At 45.1% G+C, this 21,819-nt stretch overlaps 2 protein-coding genes and 1 long non-coding RNA gene across 5 annotated transcripts in view; all 3 read left to right on the plus strand.

Moving 5' to 3' along the window:
* The window catches only part of LOC128436264 (semaphorin-3D), a 30,331-nt gene extending 14,162 nt beyond the window's left edge, over positions 1 to 16,169 (plus strand). Inside the window, exons 2-11 of one of the 2 annotated variants that reach the window (XM_053418029.1) lie at positions 7,192 to 7,306; positions 7,697 to 7,766; positions 8,619 to 8,763; positions 8,987 to 9,209; positions 10,575 to 10,663; positions 11,812 to 11,853; positions 11,987 to 12,144; positions 12,233 to 12,297; positions 13,376 to 13,503; positions 14,409 to 16,169. In XM_053418029.1, the coding sequence (XP_053274004.1) occupies positions 7,192 to 7,306; positions 7,697 to 7,766; positions 8,619 to 8,763; positions 8,987 to 9,209; positions 10,575 to 10,663; positions 11,812 to 11,853; positions 11,987 to 12,144; positions 12,233 to 12,297; positions 13,376 to 13,503; positions 14,409 to 14,891 (1,518 nt within the window). In that variant the 3' untranslated portion in view covers positions 14,892 to 16,169. Of the gene's footprint in view, positions 1 to 7,047; positions 7,307 to 7,696; positions 7,767 to 8,618; positions 8,764 to 8,986; positions 9,210 to 10,574; positions 10,664 to 11,811; positions 11,854 to 11,986; positions 12,145 to 12,232; positions 12,298 to 13,375; positions 13,504 to 14,408 lie in introns of those variants that run through there. The other variant, XM_053418028.1, reaches the window with a different exon arrangement.
* LOC128436258 (protein NLRC5-like) overlaps positions 1 to 21,819 on the plus strand; it is a 426,728-nt gene that overhangs the window by 172,486 nt on the left and 232,423 nt on the right.
* Positions 16,849 to 18,542, plus strand: LOC128436280 (uncharacterized). Of its 2 annotated transcripts, XR_008337995.1 has the most exons (4): positions 16,849 to 16,919; positions 17,258 to 17,333; positions 17,909 to 18,071; positions 18,149 to 18,542. It is a non-coding gene; the product is annotated as an uncharacterized LOC128436280 (long non-coding RNA). The 2 variants fall into 2 exon arrangements; XR_008337994.1 differs by having other exon boundaries at positions 17,909 to 18,542.

Here is a 21,819-nt window from a genome sequence, read left to right on the forward strand (position 1 = left end):
AGTTATTTACTAACCCGGGTTCACACCGGACGCTTCAGCGCAGCGCCAAGCCTTAAATAACAGCTGGCTCCCATCCACTCCCATGTTAAAACTTTGTGCCGGTCACACCGGAGGCTGAAGCACCGCGAGGCAGCCTTGGCGCAGCGCGGTGCTTCAGCCTCCGGTGTGACTGGCACAAAGCCGTGCAGCGATCTACTGGATCAACGGGTGATATTATTAGCGCTGCCCGGCGGTTCAGCGTCTCTTCAGTGTCCGTTGTGAACAGCCAAGCGCCGGGGCGATAGGGATTAGCGCGGTGCTCTGGCGTCGCCTCCACGTTCTGTGTTCCTCTTTCAAAATGAATGCGCTGTCGATGTCTTCTAAAACAGACTCAATGGCAGCATCGACACATCTCAGCTCGCCAGCGGCAGCCATGTTTGTTGAAAACGAATTCAACCCGAGGGCACTTTGATGACGTGGTTGATTACGTTACCGTTGATCATCTGTCAATCATCGTATAAAGCCCGCCCTGACAATCTGATTGGCCCGGTCCGGCCATAATTTTTTCCCAATGGAGCGACTCCAGACCGAACTGCCCGACCAAATCTGTTGTGGGCGGGGCTAAGTTCGTCTGGCATCCAGGCTACAGATCTGTGGTTTACACTCAGATGCACATCATCTCTCATCCAGATGAATGAAACCTGTAGTTATTTAATGTTTTTGCTTCATGTTCATAGACTTTCATTCAAAACTTAGCAAGAAGAAAACAAACCTCTCTGGTGAAGAAGAGCCGACACAGACGAAGATGTGAAGAGAGTTCGTGGTGATCAGAGCTGATGACGTGTCAGGTGATGTGATCATGATCACATGACCTCTGCAGCAGAGGTAACCCGTCACTTCCTGTCTCTGTCGGCTGCTCCACCTCTCACCTGAACCATGAGGAGGATCTGATGTTGTGTTGTTCAGCTGTGAAACACAAACTCTGAAACTGAAGCTGGATGCAAACAGCCACAGGACTGTTCAGTTCTGTATCAAACAGAAAGTGAATTAAAGTAAAGGAAAGTTTTCACAGTTCATCTCTTCACAAGTTGAATTGAAGTTAAGAAAGAGATGGAGGAGAGGAACGTCAGCTCATCGCTCTGAGGCCTCACAGCTCCGGTCACCAGTCGAGCTGGCAGCTGAAATACAGGATAAATAAATGTGAAGTGAACCGAGCGGAGGGATAATAACCGGTTGAGTTATTTTAGCAATCTGTCTGCAGCAGTTTGGATTTTTTGAAGTCTCCTCCAGATCCTGAAAAGCTGATATATGAGATGTGTCAGAGTTCAGAGAAAAGCCCTCGAGCTGTGATGTAGAGGCTGGAGTCAGAAGAAGAGGAGGAGGCTCCGAGAGGTTTGGAGATAAATGAAGATCACGACTGAAAAGTTCAAACCAACAAGAGTCCAGAGTTCTCAGATGCTCATGATGCAACGGAGCAGACAAACTGAAGATTCAATATAAACAATTACAACGATTACAACTGAGTGTGTAGTGTGTGTGTAGTGTGTGTGTAGTCTGTGTGTGTAGATTGTGTGTGTAAAGTCATGCTGTCCGAGCTGGAGACAGTGGAAGGAGAAATGGAGGCAGACGCTGATATTTTAAGAGAAGTCATCTTTCTCTGTCCGTCACTTTAATCCCTCTCCTCATCCATCTCTCTCTCTCTCTCTCTCTCTCTCTCTCTCTCTCTCTCTCTCTCTCTCTCTCTCTCTCTCTCTCTCTCTCTCTCTCTCTCTCTCTCTCTCTCTCCCTGGCCCTGGCCCTTCCAGCTGCCAACCACTGGATCCGTTATGAAAGACAAACACCATCACCAGCCTCCAGACCAGGAAGTGTTTAGCCTGAGGCTGAAACTGGAGCCGAACAGCAAAGTGAACCATCGCCTGAATCAGTCAAACTTTATTTACAACATGAGAACGTGTGGACTGTGTGAGCAGCAGCTGCAGTTTCACACTGAATAAACAAACTAATAACTTATTCACTTACTATTTGTTTAAAGATTTCAACACTGAATTACATATGAAGACATAGATCAGGTAGAAACTCTTTATGTTCACAACAGTCTCCTGTCAGATTCTCTATAACATTTTTATAAAAACCTCTAATATAATACTGTGGCTCTATTGGAAAAGAGTAAAACAGTAAAACTCCTCTTTGATCACAGAGGCTGGTAAGTGTTGATGTGGACCTGCTTTTCTTTGGCCGGATGTGTCGCGGCAGCTCTGTCAAATAAAGTGAGAGAAGAAGAAGAGAAGACGGGAGACGCTGCTACCTGAAGTCACCAGAGCAACAAACAGAGGAGTCGAGTTTCAGAGCTCAGCAGGAAGTGTGTGTCGCTCTATAGGTCGCTGGTATCAACAGGGAAACAGCTCGGAGGTGACGGAGCACAGACTCCGTTCTGAACACGTGTCCTGGTCAACTCTCACTCTATTACAGCCGAGGGACATTTAACAGAACATTATACACAAAAATTAATCTTCTCTATAATATCAAAGGTTTTAAATAACCTGTAAAACATTCAAATACATAAATGATAACAAAGTATATCACAGACTAAAAATAAACCATTTATTAGGAAAGAGCAGTCATTATTAGTATGAGTACATTTGTAATTATTAGTTGAAAAGGAATTTACTTCTGATTGGTTGTTGCCATTCTGTAGGACAACAAGTAAGAAAACTTTATTTGAATGTTTTTTTAAAAGAGATGAGGAGAGAGATGGGACCAATCATATCTCTGCACTGGCGACACCCAGTGGCCAGATGCATGATGTGCTCGACTCGTCCGACTGTACGTCACCATGTGAACACGATACTACAAGAAAAGTAAATAGTTTAAATTTAGTAGAAGACTGATTAGATCCTGGTGTTTTGACCTCAAGGTCACTGCGACCTTCTGGCCGTGTCTTCTTAAGAACACCTTAGATTTAAATGATTAGAATCGGGGGGGTCGTAGGTCAAAGTTCAAGGTCCCAGTGGCCTCATTACACATGGTTTTTGGCCTCTTGAACATGATATAGGAAGTCTGTCCTTGACCAGCTGTCAATCAAAGATGAACTGATTTCAGTGGTTGAAAGGTCAAAGGTCACGATGACCTCATATTACTGTGAGAGCATCATCAATACCTGGAGGGACTGAACCTGCTTGATGGAGGAAAACCATCACAGGGTCTTAACTGGAGTTTTGAGTCAGCAGAAATTCAGACAAACCTGAAACTGTGAGAAGAGGAGAAGATCAGACCAGAACCTCACAGAGAACCAACAGTTTGAGGAGTTTCCTCTGTAATGAAAACGACCTTGGTTGAATGACCTTGACCGTTGGTTTCCTCTGTGTCTGAGAGGACGAGCACAGAAACCACTTCTCTTCTCTGAAGGAGCTTTCTGCTCCATGAGAGGCAGCCGACCCAAACAGAGAAACGTTATATTCAACCTGTGATATGTGGGATTCCTCCTGAGGCTGGATAATGTGAGACGATAGCTTTTAGTGTCAACTTGCACGTGTGTGATCCAGATAAATAGAAACATATTAGAATCTTTCATATCCACCGGGAGTTATGTGCAACCTTCTTCCCCGTGCGAGCTCACCACCTCCCGACATGTTTGGTTTCTATCACTTGAGTCCAACTCATGAGCTGTCAGATGCTACGTCCCCCCCCCCCCCCCCCCCTGCTCCTCTGTAAGTGTTAGCATGTGCTAACTGACGCTGCAGCGCTGGCATGAGACCGAGGGAACGTCGTCATGGAAAGAACACACAGTGTGTTGCATGTGTTCGAACGTGTGATGCTGCACGGCTGAAGTAAATGAATCAGCCTGAAGATCCCAAAGCAACATGTGGTTTAATCTGGATTTGAACCTAAATGTGATAAATGGTGAATATGGTCCTAATAGCACAAATCTAATGTTGGCCCCTTTTGGTCCCTTTGGTTGACATGTGGTGTTTGCTGTGGTTTACTTGTGATAAGAGGAGTGGACCAGTAACCGAGACTGGGGACGGGGAGACTGGGAGAATAACTGTTTTCTACACTGGCTAAAAAAGAGACAAAAGTCTAGTTGACAAAACCCCTCAGGGACAGTTGAAGTCCTAATGTCCCACTATAGTTATGATTCAGTGCAATATATATCTATATAAATCTATCGTATATATTGAAATATGAGCTGTGCTGTCATCAACTGACAAATCAAAGAATGTAATTATCTTTTAACAAAATGTTTTCAAATTGAAGTGGAGCAACCCAGTCTCATCAGATGAAGAAGTACTGTAATAACAAATAACTAAATAAAAAGTGTAAATTAAATTTCCTCTTTTCACATTAACATCCTCATCAAACTTTCTAACTGTTTCAACTCATCACGACAACTAAACAACTTCAACAGCTGCTCCTTTCTCTCCCTCCAAAAATCAGAACATGTGAGTTTGAGCTCCTCCTGTGAAAACACACACACACACACACACACACACACACACACACACACACACACAAACTCATTCAAACGCATGCAAAACATTCTAATGAAGCAAATCCAGGTTTAATCACCTCCCTGATTGCAGAAGATCAGAGTTAATCACGGGGAACAATCGAACACACACACACACACACTAACACACACACACACACACACTAACACACACACCACTCATACGTGTGCTGTACAGGTGTTGGGCAGTTACCCAGAGTTCTCTCACTGCCGTCACTTGGCCTGAAATCTTTAACAAATGTCTGCAATTATCCCAATTATGATTCTCTCTCTCTCTCTTTCTCTCTCTCTCTCTCTCTCTCTCTCTCTCTCTCTCTCTCTCTCTCTCTCTCTCTCTCTCTCCCCCCCCCCCCTCTCTCTCTCTCAGGAGCCGTTGTTCATGTTGTCTCACGCGGTCGAGTCAGGACGAGGAAAATGTCCCTTCAGTCCCAGAGAGCCGTTCACAGCCAGACTGACTGGTAGGTCTGACACAAACAACACATTGTGTGTCTTCATGCACCCACCCACACACACACACACACACACACAGACACACTAACAGCTGAATTCTCTAATGTTCTGGGGTGTACAGTCGGCCCGGTCGACCTCAACGGCACAAAACACAATCAACCACTTCAGGAAACTGAAAGAAAGAAACGCCATCAAATGTCTCGTGTTGACAGCAGCAGAAAAACGAATTTGACCTTTCACAGTAACTTTGTTATATCAGATGATTCTTAGAAGGATGGGACGGTTCCATCCGTCCACTTGTGCTCTGCTGATCCGAGGTCAGGTCACAGAAGCAACAGGAGGATCCTGAAGTGTTTCCAGGCCTGATGGGATGTATTTTCCCTCTTGTGTTCCACCCAGCACCCGACATGATGCTAGTCCCTGCAGGTGGTGGCTCCGGCTGCAGCACCACGGATTCCATAAACCGCTTATATTCATACAAACAGCCAAATACTATGTTTCCTCATCAAGGTGTTTACGTTGCACTCACCACATTCAAAGACGATCTGTTTGTTAAAGGACCCATCGTATGCCCATTTCACCACAGATGATATGGTTCCTTGGGGTCTTAATGAAATGTCTGTAACATTATTTGGTCAAAAAAACGCAAGGATCATTTAAAACAGCACCTTATTACCCTGTCTAAAACAGTCCTCCTCAGATTGACCTGTTTCGAGTTTTTAAATGGCTGCAGGGCAAGCCCTTCAGGGGGCGCTATCGAGTCATTTGGGCATGCACATAAACCAAATGTAACGAGGGAGATGTTTGATATAAACTTGCTCTTTCCACTCTGTGGTTTGTCGTTGTTCGTCCTGAAGATGGTGAACTGTACGCTGGGACCTCGGTGGACTTCATGGGAGCAAATGCTGCGATCTTCCGCACGACGATCCAGGGCAGCAGTCAACACTACATCCGCACCGAAGCCTACGACCACAACTGGCTGAACGGTGAGACGCACCAGTCTGAGCCTTGGTTCAGGATTCCAGCAGCTTCCTGAGTCAATGAGCTTCTTCCCTCCATCTGAAATCCAGATATGATCTGTTTCCCTCGACCCTAACGCTCCTCCTCTTCCTCACCCTCCCTCCTCCTCCTCTCTCCCTTAGAGCCTGAGTTCATCGCCTCCTTCTCCATCCCGGACACTCACAGTCCCGACGACGACAAGGTTTACTTCTTCTTCAAGGAGAAGGCGGTGGAGGCGGGCCAGTGGGACAAGAGGGTTTATAGTCGTGTGGCTCGAGTCTGCAAGGTAGAAAGAGGCAGAGAGAAAATGTACAACACAACAATCTGTTCTGCTCTAACATCCCACAGGCCACAGGAGAACTGATCAGGGACACGGGAGGTTTCTCTACTTTGTTATTAAGGTTTTTTGTGAATATAAAAGTTCTGCAAAGTTTGTGGTAAATGTAGAAAACACTGAAGCTCCTGAAACAGCTCGTCTGACTCACCTCTACTGAAACCAGGGCGCTAACAGCTCCGACTCAACGGAGTGAAACTTTAGTTAAACATAAACGTTGATCCGCTGAATTGTTGTCGTTCTTGTTGAAGAGGTAAACAACACGAGTTTAAATACCGAGATTCAAGAATTTTTATTATCAAATGCACAACAATAACATTAAGCAGTTGCTGGCAGTGAAATGCTTGAGTCACAGACTCTCTTCTAGCAATGCTCCAGTAATTACAACCTTTAAAAGAAAGTAGAAATAGTATAAAATAGAATAAAATAGTATATCAAAATTTAAAATAGAAATAAAGTATATATAGCTAAATATATATATAAACAGCTGAAGAGAAAATAAAACAACAATAGTGCAATTATGTGCAATATGCAAATATGTCACGGAATACGTGCTTAATAAAATACACTTGATGTTCCAGCTTCTAATATTTGATGTGAAAAAACAGCTGCTGCATCTGTAGAGAACTTAACGATCCACTGAGTCACTGTCTCTTTAATAAGGCGGAGTTTATATACACGTCACTGCTGGTAGGACGATACCTCCACCAAACAGGTAGAAACCTGTTTACGCAGTTTTAATCTTCATCTGGAGGGGGGGGGGTCTTAAAGAGACAGGAGCTAGACGTGTTTGAGACAGAGGCTGAAAAGAGGAGCTGCAGCAGTGGACAGTCTGAGGAAAGTGTCTTCTGAACCTCAGAGCATGAAAACATTTGATCAACCTGAAGATGAGCAGAATGTTTTCCTCTTCATCTGGATCCAGAACGACGTCGGAGGGAGGAGGAGTCTGATCAACCGCTGGACGACCTTCCTCAAAGCCCGACTCGTCTGTTCTGTCCCCGGACCGTCCGGGGTGGACACGCACTTCGATGAGCTGGGTAACGTCCGTCCCTCCTTTTCCTTCCTTCTCTGGCCTCCACCTCTTCTTTGACCTCTGGAACAAACCAGCGTCTCCTCCTTTATCTTCTTGTCTCTGAACTAAAGAGGACACGGTGTGAATCTGTCCCCTCCTTTCCTTCCCTGTCCTCCCATGTATTTTATCACCTCAGCTTTTTGAAAGAGGCTGTGAACTCTCTCTGAATCTATCGGTTTATCTTTGTTGCCTTTTTGCCTTTAAATGTAAATGAACTGAATTTATTGATCTTTTCCCGTCTTTTCAAACCAGCAGCTTACAATGACCCCTGACCTCTTGACCTCCTCAGTGAACAGTGTCTCATTCATGATGTTGAAGTTCAATGCTGTGACTGTGTGTTGTGTTTTTTTTCCAGAGGACATTTTTGTTCTGGAAACCAAAGACCCTCAAAATCCAACCATCTACGGCGTCTTCAGCACGTCCAGGTGAGAACACGCCCGTCACTCAGCAGCTCCAGGAAACTTAGATATAGATGTTTAGCTGTGATGCACGTGTCATGATGACTTGACTCAAAGTTCCAGAAGTGTCTTTGGAGACTTCACGTCCTTGTTGGAGGCTACAACCTCGAGAAACACACAAACGTTCATGACAAATCCTTTCTATTGGGTCTTTTGTGTCACTAAATTACTACTCACTATAAAGTGACATTTTATTGAGCTGTGTGATTATGTAGAGATGATTTTTATACCCTACATAGTGCACTCATTGTGTAAAGTAACACAACCGATGGTCAACAACCCAAGAGATACACATGTTGACCATCATGCCTTGTGTTCAGCTGATTGAAAGACAAATGGCCGACAGACGAGAGGAGAGAGAGAGAATCGTGTGAATAACTGGGACTGGATGGAAGCAGCAAAGGACTTGGAAGTTATGTTAGACACTAAATATATTTCAATTTATAGATACAAAAATATATATATATTATATATTTACTCAGTTTATTCTAAACAGACTGACCCACAGCCAGGCTGCCTCGTGCACGCCCAGCGGTGAGGCAGATCAGAGCTGTGGGTGTGTGTCGGGGTCAAAGGTGAAGAGGCCCGGCTGGTTGTGTTATTTTAACCCTGACGTATAAAAGCTCTCCCACTTCTTATTTCCTCTTCCTGTCCTGTTCTCTCTGTTCCTTCTCTCTCTTCACTCTCTCATCCCTTTCTTTCTTTACTGTAGCGTCCCTGTTCAATACAAAACATTCCCTGACTGTCTCCTCCTCCTCCTCTCTCTTCACACTCTGTCGTTCACCACCTCCACCAACACCTCTTCTTTGTCGTCCACAGTTCTGTATTTCGTGGTTCGGCCGTGTGTGTCTACTCCATGGCGTCGATCCGTGCAGCTTTCAACGGACCGTTTGCCCATAAAGAAGGTCCCGACTATCGCTGGGTGGAGTTCAAAGGTCACATCCCATATCCCAGACCTGGAGCTGTGAGTACACAGACATCACAAGAATGAACAAGTCTTTGAAATCATAAACTCATAAATATCAGACTCCTAAATGAGCCGCTTCTTTTTTTTCATTTTCACACACACACACACACACACACACACACACACACACACACACACACATACACACACACACACACACACACACACACACACACACACACACAGCCTCTCCCCTCTCACCATGTCTCTCGTCCTCCAGTGTCCCAGTGAGACCTACGACGCTCTCCACAAATCCACCAAGGACTTCCCAGACGAGGTGGTGAGCTTCATGCGGCAGCATCAGCTGATGTGGGAGCCGGTCCCGCCCCTCGGAGGCCGACCAATCATAACCCGGGTCAACGCGCCCTGCATGTTCAAGAGAGTGGTGGTGGACAGGGTGGAGGCCGAGGACGGACCTTACAACGTCTTACACCTGGGAACAGGTGAGGAGCAGAGAGACAGTTTGGGAAAGAGGCCGGATGGACATGTTCTTTTTGTGTACTGTGTGTACTATGTGTACTATGTGTACTGTGTGTAATATGTGTACTATGTGTACTGTGTGTACTACAGAGCTCAGACCGTATAGAACTTCAGAATTTCTGCCAATAGAAAACAAAAGTCCTGGTGACTGGAGGAGTTTGCTTGTGACATCACACGGCCTCTACTGCTCAAGGGCTTCTTGCATCTTGCAGATTTGTGGCGTTCATTACTGAGGACGTGCACGAGCGACTCATCACCATCTCAGGATAGATGAGGAAGCCATGATGTGCACGTGTCTCCATTCTTGAATAGAAGAGTTGAAGGAGAAGAGAATTTACTTTGAGGCCTGAAGCAGCTGAAGTGATACAAACTGAGAGGAGATGTCCTAAGGTCCTAAGGAGATGTCTCTAAGGACCAGATCCATGTTTCCTCGTGAAGTTCTCAGCCTGATGAACCTTGACCTCCACTCACTGCAGGTCCTAAAAATAAACCACTGAGTCATAACTGTCCTTTGATTGAACGTAAACACTTTAATGGACGTCAGGCGTGCTACTGCAGCCTGGAGCTTCACAAACTCAGGTGTTCTAACTAAAGAATGAAGAATTGAACCCATGTGATGTCAGAGGTCATCAGTGGAGACCTGGTTGGACTGAGGAGCTGCAGGTTGTGCACAGAGAACCAGTGTGAACCAGCAGGGGGGGCTAGAGGGAGCTGGGTCTCATCTACTCAAGCCTATGAGTGTTTATGTTTACTTATAATGTTCAGTTTGTGTTGCAGGTTATTACTTTATTTAATTTTATTCTCTTAAGCCGAGCTGTGATCACTGTTACAGACTTGACAAAGCTCCTCCAGACCTGCAGAGGGCGCTACACAGCTGACGCAGACACCGAGTTCAGAAAGTGAAGCCGATGCTGAAGCACCTGAAACCTGTCTTCTGTGTAGTGACCAGCAGGGGGCGACTCCTCTGGTAGTTTCTATAGAAAGTGACTCTACTTCTCACTTTATAACGTCAGTAAACATTCAGGAGTTTATGTCTCAGTCTCTAGGGGGGTACACCACAGTGTGACTGACAGCTGCTAGTGTCCAATGGGTACAAGTGGGCGTGACCTCGAGCTCTCAGTCAGGCTCCACCCCCGTGTCACACAGGGATGTGTCCTGTGTTACCGTTGCGACAGTTGAAGAATGTTCCATGACCTTTCTCTCACTTCTCGTTTGTGAGAATTGAAGTTTATCTGATGTTTTATCGATGAGTTGTTTTTGTGTTGTTATTCTGATCATCGTGAATATGAAATGTGCGTTGACCTGAACTCTCTCCTGTCGTGGTGCAGATGATGGGAAGGTGGTGAAGGTGGTGTCGGTCACCACAGACTCCTGGGACCCAGAGGAGATCATTCTGGAGGAGCTGAGCGTCTTCAAGGTGAAACTCATCTGTGAATGAAGTTTTAATGCTGCTTCTGATCCAGGGACAGAAACACCTCTCACAGGAAGTACAGTGATTTGAGCTGGTTCCATTATATGTGCACACGTGGCCCTGTGTCCTGAGGGGCTTCACTGCAGATTGACCTGATGCCAACTACACCGTCTCTAAAAGAGAAGAGCAGATATCAGGACGCACATTTCCCAAGATCCTCTCTGTTTACAAACGCACCAGGAAGACGAGCAGAGACATGACAGAAAATAGGAAAAGCACGTTTTTGTGTTTTTGTTTTTAAACAGATGAAGAAGATGAGGAGGAGGAAAAACAAGGAGAGGATGTAAGAGAAGGGAAAGAGAATAAAACCCTGTGCAGGTGAAGAGAAAAGAGAACGAGCTCAAACAAACAGGAAACCAGACGCTCATGGTTTCCTTCTAACTGAGACAGGAACTGAGTCCTTCTGCTCGTAAAGAGCTGGAAGTGACGGCTGCAGGAGGAACTGGTTGTTTGCTTCCTCACTGGGTTCCAGGTGGGAGGCTGTGGTTGGTGGGTTTGAGTTTCCTCAATCGACCCCTCGGCTCCTTCACAGCGGTCGGGGGTCACTGACTCTCCTCTGTGAGACGGTGAAATGAGGCAGTGGTCCAGAAAAATGGAGCTGGGGGGTAATTATCCCTCTGATGAAGAGAGAGACTCATTGGAGTTCTGACCTCAGAGCGAGGCCGCAGCCTTTAACGTTAACCTCGACCTCTGCACGGCTGAAAGATCACTTCAGTTAAAGACCAGTAACCAGTTGTGAGTCGGTCACATGAGGCCGACGCCTTCTTTTCCAGGTTTGTCTGCAGACAGTGAGGTTTGTTGCTCCTGAGGCCGAGTTAGAAACACACACACATTAACCACCCGGCTGTGAGGAAGAGGAGGGAGACGAGTGGTTTTCATGTTCAGTGGATTAACGACACAAAAGGACTCGAACTCAGGCACCAAACCAAAATCCCATTTGACTTCAGGAGAAATGAACCAGATGTGAAAAGTTGTTTTGCTCTTCTCTGAATTTCTACAATGAAAATCAGATTCATAGAAATGTGATTGTTATCAAACTCCCATGTATTAGTCTGGCTCTTCATTAACAGTCCATTTTTCTTGTTATTCCTCAGAGTCCGACTCCCGTCCTGAGCATGGAGCTGTCCACCAAGAGGGTTCGTCCTCACTCTTTTATTCACATGCACAGAAAACATCTAATTAAACATGAACACATTAGAGCCTGAAGACAGTCCAGTTAACTCCCTCAATGAAATCAGTGTCTCTCTGTGTCGTCCGTCTCGACCACAGCAGCAGCTGTACGTGTCCAGCGAGCTCGGCGTGGCCCAGCTGGGGCTCCAGAGGTGCGAGCTGTACGGGACGGACTGTGCTGAGTGTTGTCTGGCCAGGGACCCCTACTGCTCCTGGGATGGACAGACCTGCTCCAGGTTCTTCCCCAGCAGCAAGAGGTAGAGAGGGACGGAGGGGTAATGAGGACACAACTCGTTCAGAGCAGTTACCACATGGACGTCTAACTTTCCCTTGGTTTGGTGTTAGGAGGGCTCGGAGACAGGATGTGAAGTATGGAGACCCCTGGAGTCAGTGCCCAGTCACAGAGGACGGTGAGTTTCCTCCATCTGATGTGAAGTCTCTTTATATCAGATGATCTCAGGAGGGTTCCCACATACACACTGTGGGTGATGGATCCTGGGTTTAGAAGCTCCACAGCGATGGGATGCAGAGCCTTGGTGGTTTCAGCTGTTTGGCCACTGGCTCCATCAGAAATCTGCATGAATCCACAACTGTGTTTGATTCTCCAGTCTGGATCCATCCAGAAGCTCCAGTTCATACTGGGTTCAGTCTGAGCAGCTTCTTCAGTGGGTTGTGTGTTTATTTCATTAGAATGTCCCTCAGTCGAGCTCACACCTTCACCAAGGCCCAACTGGATGGAATCAAACATATAATATAAAAATCAGTCTGGATTTATTTCATCAGGATCCAAACTGATCTCCCACAACCCGATGCCCAGAGGGAGAGAAGGACCTGCTGAAGAGTGACATGTTATAATCACAGCCTTGATGAGGCTTCTTCACGTCTGTTGTGGAACTTTAATGTTTTGCTCTAAAGTCACAGTTTGATCCACATAATTACTGTAATAAGAATTTAATGTTGGAATATTTTCCCTTTTTGTACTAACTTCAAAAAATGTTATCACAAATAGTAAATTCTATTTTCTGTTGAATTCAAGAGGGAAACACTGAATATTTAAACAGTTTGAGGTTAATTTTGTACAATAATTAATTTTACAAGAACATTTTCCTAATGTTTATTCTTATCTCTACAAAACTAAAGTTTGAATTGTTGCACAACAGAATAAAACTAAAATACAGTTGCCACAGATATAAAATTCCTTCTTGAATATTGCAGTAGAAACGAGTCGCCCTCTAGGGGCTGATCTGTGTAACTGCAGCTTCCTCTGCTTCAACACAGCGTTTTTCACATCTTTTATTTCTGATCTCAGAAATGTTCCCATGAGGTGTTGATGTGTCTTCTTCTCTTTACTCTTCTCTTCCTGTTTAGAACGTGTTTCCAAGAAAAACTGATTCTTATGGTTTTTCAGATTCATATGAATCACATCCTGAGTATTTCCCATGATCTGAAGCAGAAACTCTCAATGCTCTAAATGTTTCTCCACGTCAGACTCTGCCTCTGTGGAGGAGAAGTCTCTGTACGGCGTAGAAGGAAACTCCACCTTCCTGGAGTGCGTTCCTCGGTCGCCTCAGGCCGAGCTCCGGTGGACGAGCAGCTCGAAGACAACTGAGGACAGAGTGAGTCTGAACCAGGAGACCTTCTGTCCCCATGAAACCTGCTGCTGGTGTCTCTGGTTCAGGAAGAAGAACGTTCCAGCTTTAACCTGATGTTAAATCACTTCTCCTTGAAGCATAGAGACTTAAACACTATTAGACTGTGACTATCTTCTTTTCAAAGACAGGAAGAAGCTTTCAGGAGGGATGTGGCTGTAAAAACACAAACATGATGCAACTCTGATCATTTTCAAATGATTCCACAGGTTTCTAGAACCCTGAACATTGTTCAAATGTATAATCTCTCAATTTCATGTGATATTTGCAACTTTTCCAAATCAAAATGTCCTCAAACAATTAGACAGGTGTTGTATAAGCTGATGACTTCTCACATGATATTTTCAAACCTCTAGTTTTAAGAGACTTAAAATAAACATTATTTATATTGCACAGGCTACACAAAGTGCTTCCCAAACACAACAAGAGAAAACATACAGTATAAATACAGATTTCACAAAACAAACGTCTAATTAGAAACAATAGAAACAATAAAATCAACAGAATAAAAAGAAGACAAATATTATTAAGATAAAAAAATGGTGATGAATAAAGAGCTGCAGTAATTTGGACGGCTAAACAAACAGTGAGTTCAAGTTAAAGAGAATCTGAGCCTCTCTGAATGAAATGTGTGATCTGACCTGTGATACTTATATAATAATAAATAAAACCTGATCTTTATAGTTTAACACGATAAAATCAAATCTGAAGACTACTGCTGCATAATGGGAGGAAGAGAATCAGACTCAGTAAAGGGACTATTTCTTTGGTGGAAGTCTCCTTCTTGACACGTGACACCAACTGTCTCTCCATGAGCAGATCAGTGAAGAAGCTCCGTCCTCTGCTCTAAACATCCTCTCTCTCTCTGTCAGCTTCCTCTCAGCGATGACCACCGCTCTCTCCACATGAAGCGTGGGTTGCTGGTTCAACGCCTAGAGCTGGCTGACGCAGGCCTCTACACCTGCACCAGCCACGAGCACTCCTACAGCCAGGTCCTGGCCCGCTACCGCCTTCACATCATCCCCAACCACAGCCTCCACCCGGCTGCCCCACACCAGCAGAGCCAGGGCCCCAGCCACGGGAAGACTGGCCCGGCGGGGGGGGCCCTACCCGTGTTCCCGGGCCCTCGCCCCCCGGCGTCTCTGCCGGGACTCAGGAACTCGTGGCTGCCGCAGCACCGGAGCTACAAGGACCTGCACATGGTGGGGAGCAACAGTCTGAGCGTGGACGAGTACTGTGAGCAGCTGTGGTACCGAGAGAAGCGCCGGCAGCAGAAGCTCCGCACTCTGAAGCTGAAACAGGAGAGCAGGAAAGCTCGGGTGAGGAGGAACAACCCCCCCGAGCCTCCTCTCTAGTCGGCTGCAGGACAGAGACTCAGGACAACAGCTCCTGTGAACTCAGAGGACAACAACGCTTTGTTTTGGAGCAAAATGCATTAAAGACTGAGTGTAATATAAAACAGAGAGTAGTATATACTTAACCTGAATATTAGACACCGTGGAAATAGCAGTGTAGGAAACGTGACTTGTCTCTGAACTGGTGTTACCAGCAGCGTTCACTGTGGTTTGGAACCAACAGCAGCTGGAACCTGTGGTTCTCTAAGTTCAGAGCAGCAGGACGTCCTCAGGCGTCTGAATCACAGACTGGAAATAAAGTTTTGCAAAGCGTCTCCACTTCTCCCTCGATCCAGAAATCAAGTCCAAACATCTCACGTACGAACACTTCCACCTCACGATGATGACCTCATTCAGAGTTCCAGTCTGATCGGGGGATGAAGCCGTGGTATCCAGGTCGAACCCGTACACAGGCTCGACCAATCAGGAGTCAGTGTCAGCTGTCAATCATCACGTCTCAGCCTGTTTCTATATCATCAAATAACTGATTCAAACCAAACTGATCAGAAACACTTGAACAAACATCAGAGAGAGAAGAACGAGCTGAAATGACAGAAACAACTTTTATTTAACGTCTACTTGGATTGTTATTTTTTTTGCAGTTCAGCATCCAGCCACCAGGGGGCCGTTGAGACGCTTTGGCTTCACTTTTAGGAGCTGCCATGTCGTCCATCTTTATTTACAGTCTACGCTCTGAATTATAAACCAGCTCATCACAAAGGCTCCAAGATTCTTTGGTGTGTGACTTGTTTCATCATGGATCCTTGTTGTTGACACTTTAAAAGACAAACTCTGTGTCAGATATGATATTTATATTATATTAAAATCATCATGATCTACATGTATTTATGTGTTGCTGATCTACATTGATGAGATCTAGACCTCATACTTATTACAGTGGGTGGATTAAAGGCCTGAGTGGAGACGCACACATGAAAAGGACCTTGCTTGAAAATACCTGGTATGTGCATCTTATCAGTTCTTCCATGTAACTAATAATTATTATTCATGATGTATATTAAAGAACTCTATTTTCGATGGTTTTCTTCCTTCATGTGTTAGAGTTTAGTATTTTGTGTTTATACTTTAACAAACGTGTTTTTTTCTTTGAATCAAATAAAAACTGTTTTTTAACGTCACGATTCTCCAATAAACTTTGAGATCAACTTGTTTATTACTGTATGTGAATAAAACACTAAATCACAACTTACATGTCAAATTAATCCAATGAAAAGATGATCAAGGCTTTGGTCGAAATAGAATTTACACTCACATCAGTTTTATTTCTTGTTTTCATAGAAAGTAGTTTCTATGGTGGAATTCCAGTTCATCCAGTTTAGACTTGATGGTGAAACCATGTTGTCTGCAGCCAGGTACTCTGGCTCTTTGCTGACACCTTGTGGTCAAACACTGGTACTGTTTCTACTTGGATCATTTCATACATCGAACACTCGTCTAGTCAGAGAAAAGAAGCGGATGCAAATCTCATCAGTTATTGAAATACACAACGGTCAAATGATGCATCACAATGCAGCTGTATTTCTCTAGATCTATAAACCACACTGTGACTGGACTGTATGAATGTGACCTGACGTGGCAGAGTTCTGCAGATGGAGTCACACATTCAGCTCCAACACCAAATATAACAACCTTCACCTCACAGAGGAAACATGGGTTTGAGCTCAGGCTTCATTTGATGGAGTTGGCCCGTTTGGGAGTTTTCCACATTTTAACAAACTATTGACGAATCAGACCGATCTCAAGGAAACACGTCTTCATCGAGTTCACATGATGTTACAGTTAATAACAATAATAATAATGAATGTTATATATATATATTTAATTGCAGAACACACACACACACACACACCTACAGAGTCATGTGATTTCCAGTAACTGCAGAGAGGGGGAGGAGCCAGTGAAAGTGAAAGTGTTCAGACTCGTTCTAACTTCAAGGAGCAGACGGAGGAGACGTGAAGTCTGAGGCTGGTGAGTGATCAGCTACATTTACATTATTCATTCATATTATTTTACTCTCAGTGTTTTTCACTGGATCCAGAGACAGATGTGAACAGCAGGTCACTTTTCAGCTCCATTTAAACATCATGATGAATCTCATTGTACGGCTCAGTCCCAGTAGACGCTCCCAGTCAGGACTCAGTGTGAAAGTGAAGATCTGGATTCATGATCCCACACCGTCCATTATGAACTAAATACATGATCCTAAGATTGTCATCGACATCAAAACCATCAAAATAAAACAATTGGACTTTGAACAGGTTGTTTTTCAAGTGTGAACTGTTTTCAAGAGTGAACTGGTTCCACAGGGAGGAGGAGCCTGAGAACAGAGAGCGGTCAGACTCCATTTTCACCTGGACGAGCAGAAGGAAGGAAAGTGAGCAGGTGAGTGTGAACACAACTTTCTGAAAGTTTCACTGTCTCACTCTCACACCTGCTGTTAACATCCGTCTGCTGATCACATGACTCTAAGTTTGTCAGTTCACACCTGGTGACAGACGTCATGTGATCGGATCCCAGAGACAGATGTGAACAGCAGGTCTGGATCAAAGAGCCTTCAAAGGACTTATTAACAGAGTTAACTCACAGCTTCACTTTTTATCTTCATCTGTTCATCAAGTGTTTAATAACACAACGTGTTTTCACAATCATACGTTACAGTCACCTGAGTGTGTGTGTGTGTGTGTGTGTGTGTGTGTGTGTGTGTGTGTGTGTGTGTGTGTGCGTGTGTGTGTGTGGGGGGGGGGTTGTCCCTGCTGGGTATTTTTGGGTGTGTTTCTTGAACTTGTTTGTCCTGATTCCTGTGACATCAGGGAAATAGGAAGTGACACAATTTGTAGAGAGAGAGAGACACAGCCTACCCCCAACATCTGGTTCTTCCTGCTCTACCAGTTGGCCAGTTTAACCAAACAGGAAGTTAACCAGGACGATCGTTTCTCTGTTTCTTTTTTTGTATTTAGGCCCAAAAACAAACAAAGGGAGAGACAAATTCTCCCCCAGAGCCTCCACCCACTGCTGCAGTTGTCTAAATAAACCCTCTAGTGGAGGACAAGTCACCACTAGGTGCTCTAGAGTCTCCCTGACACCACAGAAACCACATCCCTCCCCAGCGCTCGGGTCCAGGTGAGCTCTGTGTCTGTTTGTAGCTAAAGCTCCATGAATAATCCTCCACTGGAGGTCACCCACCCGTCTGTCAACAGGAGGTTTATACAGGACCCTCCACCTGCCTTCAGGGGTGCAGCCTGCAGCACATTCCTCAGTCCACCTCATCTCCTTGACTCCAGCCAGAGAGTGAAGGTTCAGCACCTTCACACAGCTGACATGAAGCTGCTTCTTCCCAGAAGAGCTGAAAACACCCAGCACCGGTGTTTTGAAGGAAAGAAGCAGTCCACTCTCCTCTCTCTACCCGTCAGCAGCAGGGCTGACGATCAGAATCATCTCCTACCATAGAGCCACCGGGCACCGGGCCGCTACCACCCTCATCCCCGACCACAGTAGAACCTTTAACACCCGTGACCACCATTATATCTTCAGTGCTCACCTGTCCTGCTGTGCTCACCTGAATCACCGAGCCGCCTACAGCAGCGGACTCGTCCACCGGGCCCCCGGCAGCACCTACAGCCGGCGCGGAGCCGCCTGCCTCGCTGAGCTCCGGAGGAACAGCCTCCTCTCCCCCGGCAGCAACAGTAACCCCAGCGGGCCCCGCCGCGTGCTGTCTGCGGGGACATGAGATCCGCTTGTGACCCACCTCCCCACAGTCGGCAACGACTCTGGACGCGTGTCGGTCCCGTCTCGCAGATCACTTCAGCTATGGCGCCCGCTGGAGGAACCCTCCGTTCCCAGGGGGCCCCTCCGGCGGTTTCTAATAAAGTGAGTGATGGCAAAACCGGTTGTCATTTTTATGTTGAGGCAGCGGGGGTGTTGTCGGCAGCTGCTGAATGTAACTAATAAAGTAACTTGTAATCTAACTTAGTTACTTTTAATCTCAAGTAATCTGTAAAGTAACTGTGGCAACACTGTACGTGATGCGTAGGAGATGTTCCCGTACCCCACCTGCTCTCCTACCGCCAACAACACCTGCTCCACCGAGACGTCCTGCTCCGGGACCAGCCTCACTCCGTGTCTGAGAGACAAGGACAGCGGCCCAAAGGACGCCATCCCGCCGCGAACACACGGCTCACTCACCGCCAAACAGTCACAGACACACTAACAATACAACAACTAACAACTACACAATCATACAAACACACAGTTTAGAATATAACTAGAGCAATTTGCGAAAAATCGACCAACTCTCACACGCTCAACACAACTCCACCAACAAACTCCCAGAATGCACTGAGAGAGAGAGAGCCTATCGTCCTTCACCTGAAGTTTTTTTACTTTTAATATTCAGTTGCAATTAGATATATTCAACCCCCTCACCTCAAAAGACATTATAGTGATGTGGATGACAGATTATGACAATAGATGACAAAAAACTCATTAAACGACAAAAGATATGTATTGATACATATTTGAGTAACAGAAGTTTAATTAACTTTGAAGTTCGAATGAAAAATGTAACTCTTAACACATGTGCGTGTTCAGTATCATTCAACCCCCCAGCTTCAGTACTTTGTGATGCATCCTCTAGCTTTTATAACTTCTACCAAACGTTTTCTGTAAGTGCGGACAAGCATATTACACCTCTCGATCAGAATCTTTGCCCATTTTTCAAGTGCAAAAGCCTCAAGATCAGTGATGTTTGATGGCTTCCGTGCTGCAACTGCCTTCTTTAAATCCATGCAAAGATTTTCATTCAGATTTTAATCTGGTGACTGTGAATGCCACTCCAGGACGTTCCAGGAGCTTTTTCTCAACCAAGCTTTGCTTGACTTGGAATTGGGCTTTGGGTCATTGTCTTGCTGGAAAGTCCAATGATCACCAAGGTTTAATTTTTAAACAGAAGGCATCACATTCCTCTTTAAAAAGCGCCTGGTATTTCTGAGAATCCATGATGCCAGCTACACGATCAAGATTGACAGTTCCTGCCGCTGAAAAACAGCACAACATCATCAATGACCCACCATCAGGCTTGACCTTGGGGATTCTTCTGGTCATAAGCTTGGCCTTTCACATGCCAGACTTCGGCTGGTCCATATGTCCAAATAGTTCCAGTTCGGTTTCATCAGTCCATAGAACTGTCCCCCAAAACTCAGTCGTCTTATCCAAATTCCTCCTGGCATATTCTAGTCGACTTTTGATGTTGCTTGAGGTCAAGAGCTGAGTGCGTCTTGGAGTCCGGCCGTGAAGTCCTTTATTATTCAGTGCACGTCTTATAGTTGCCACTGAAGCACTTGTACCAGCCTTCATCAGGTCATCCTGTAGGTGTATTGCAGTCACACAGGGGTTTATCTGAGTTGTTCTGACTAAGTGGCTGAGGACCCTTGATGAAATGTTGGGCTTTCTTCGACGGCCAGGCAGGTTTGAAGCTGCTCCATAAGTTTTAAACTTCATTATAATGCTCCCAATGGTGTCTCTTGGAATATACATTTTTGGGAAATCTTCTTATACCCAAGGCCCTTCAGGTTTGAAGAAATTATCTCCGGTCTCTGCTTTTGTGGAAGCTCCTTTGTTTTTCCCATGGTTGCAACTCACCTTGAATGCCTTCAAGGTCGGGTTTATATTTGCATCACAGCTGAAGCAAATGATGGATCATTATAGAGTTGAGGCCATAAAAACTGTCAGACACCTTTAAAAACAACAATATTATATAGGGGTTGAATAATTGTGACATGGCTATCTTAACAAAATATACTGTTACACACGTAATACTATATCATGCATTTTTTGTGTTGATTTTATGTATCACTCAATTCGTAAAGAAGTCATCCGAAGCAAAATCTTGCTCTTTGAAAAAACTGTAATTGATAAATCCTTAAAATCTTTTGGGGGTTGAATGTTTCTGATTGCAACTGTAACTACAGCCTTCCTGAGGTTTCTGATGTGATCACTGTTTTTCCTTGTATATAAGTATTCCTGTGTACTCAAATGAAAACCAGTACTACAAACTATGAAGCCCTGCATCAATTTCACTATAAAAACATAAAAAAATAAAAGAATTTATTCAGTTGACAGAAACGCTGGAGTGCTTTTATTTTGAAATGGGTAGGCTACAGGAAGTGTTGCAAATATTTGTGTTTGCTATGTTTTCAACAGATAAACATTGAAACTGGTGTGAAAGATCATTTCACTGTGTTCTGCTGTAAACTGAGCGCAGAACCAGAAGGAAATAGACCAGACCTTGAATATCTAGAAGAGCAGCGTGGCCTGAACCACAACTGAGCCGCAGCCGGTGCAACATGGACGAGGGCACTTCAGAGCAAGTTGGACCCTCAACCACAAAGTAAGAGACCTGCTACAAACATGTGAAGCTCCAAACTGAATCCTCACAGAATGAACCAGTGAATGATGTGTTCTGAATAAAAACATGTTTGTGTTTGCAGAGGTCAGGACCACAGACTGAGAGCAGAGTCTCCAGGGTCCAGCTGTGTGTCTCAGAGGAGTGACTGGTCCATGGATCATCCTCTTTGCTTCAGTAATGAACCTGGACCCTCAACCACAAAGTAAGAGACCTGCTACAAACATGTGAAGCTCCAAACTGAATCCTCACAGAATGAACCAGTGAATGATGTGTTCTGAATAAAAACATGTTTGTGTTTGCAGAGGTCAGGACCACAGACTGAGAGCAGTGTCTCCAGGGTCCAGCTGTCTGTCTCTGAAGAGTGACTGGTCCATGGCTCCTCCTCCATACTTCAGTAATGAACCTGGACCCTCACACACAGAGTAAGAGACTGTTTCTACTGTGACCTGCTCTGAAGAGGATCTA

This window comes from Pleuronectes platessa (assembly GCF_947347685.1).
Source record: "Pleuronectes platessa chromosome 2 unlocalized genomic scaffold, fPlePla1.1 SUPER_2_unloc_1, whole genome shotgun sequence".
Classification (NCBI taxonomy): domain Eukaryota; kingdom Metazoa; phylum Chordata; class Actinopteri; order Pleuronectiformes; family Pleuronectidae; genus Pleuronectes; species Pleuronectes platessa.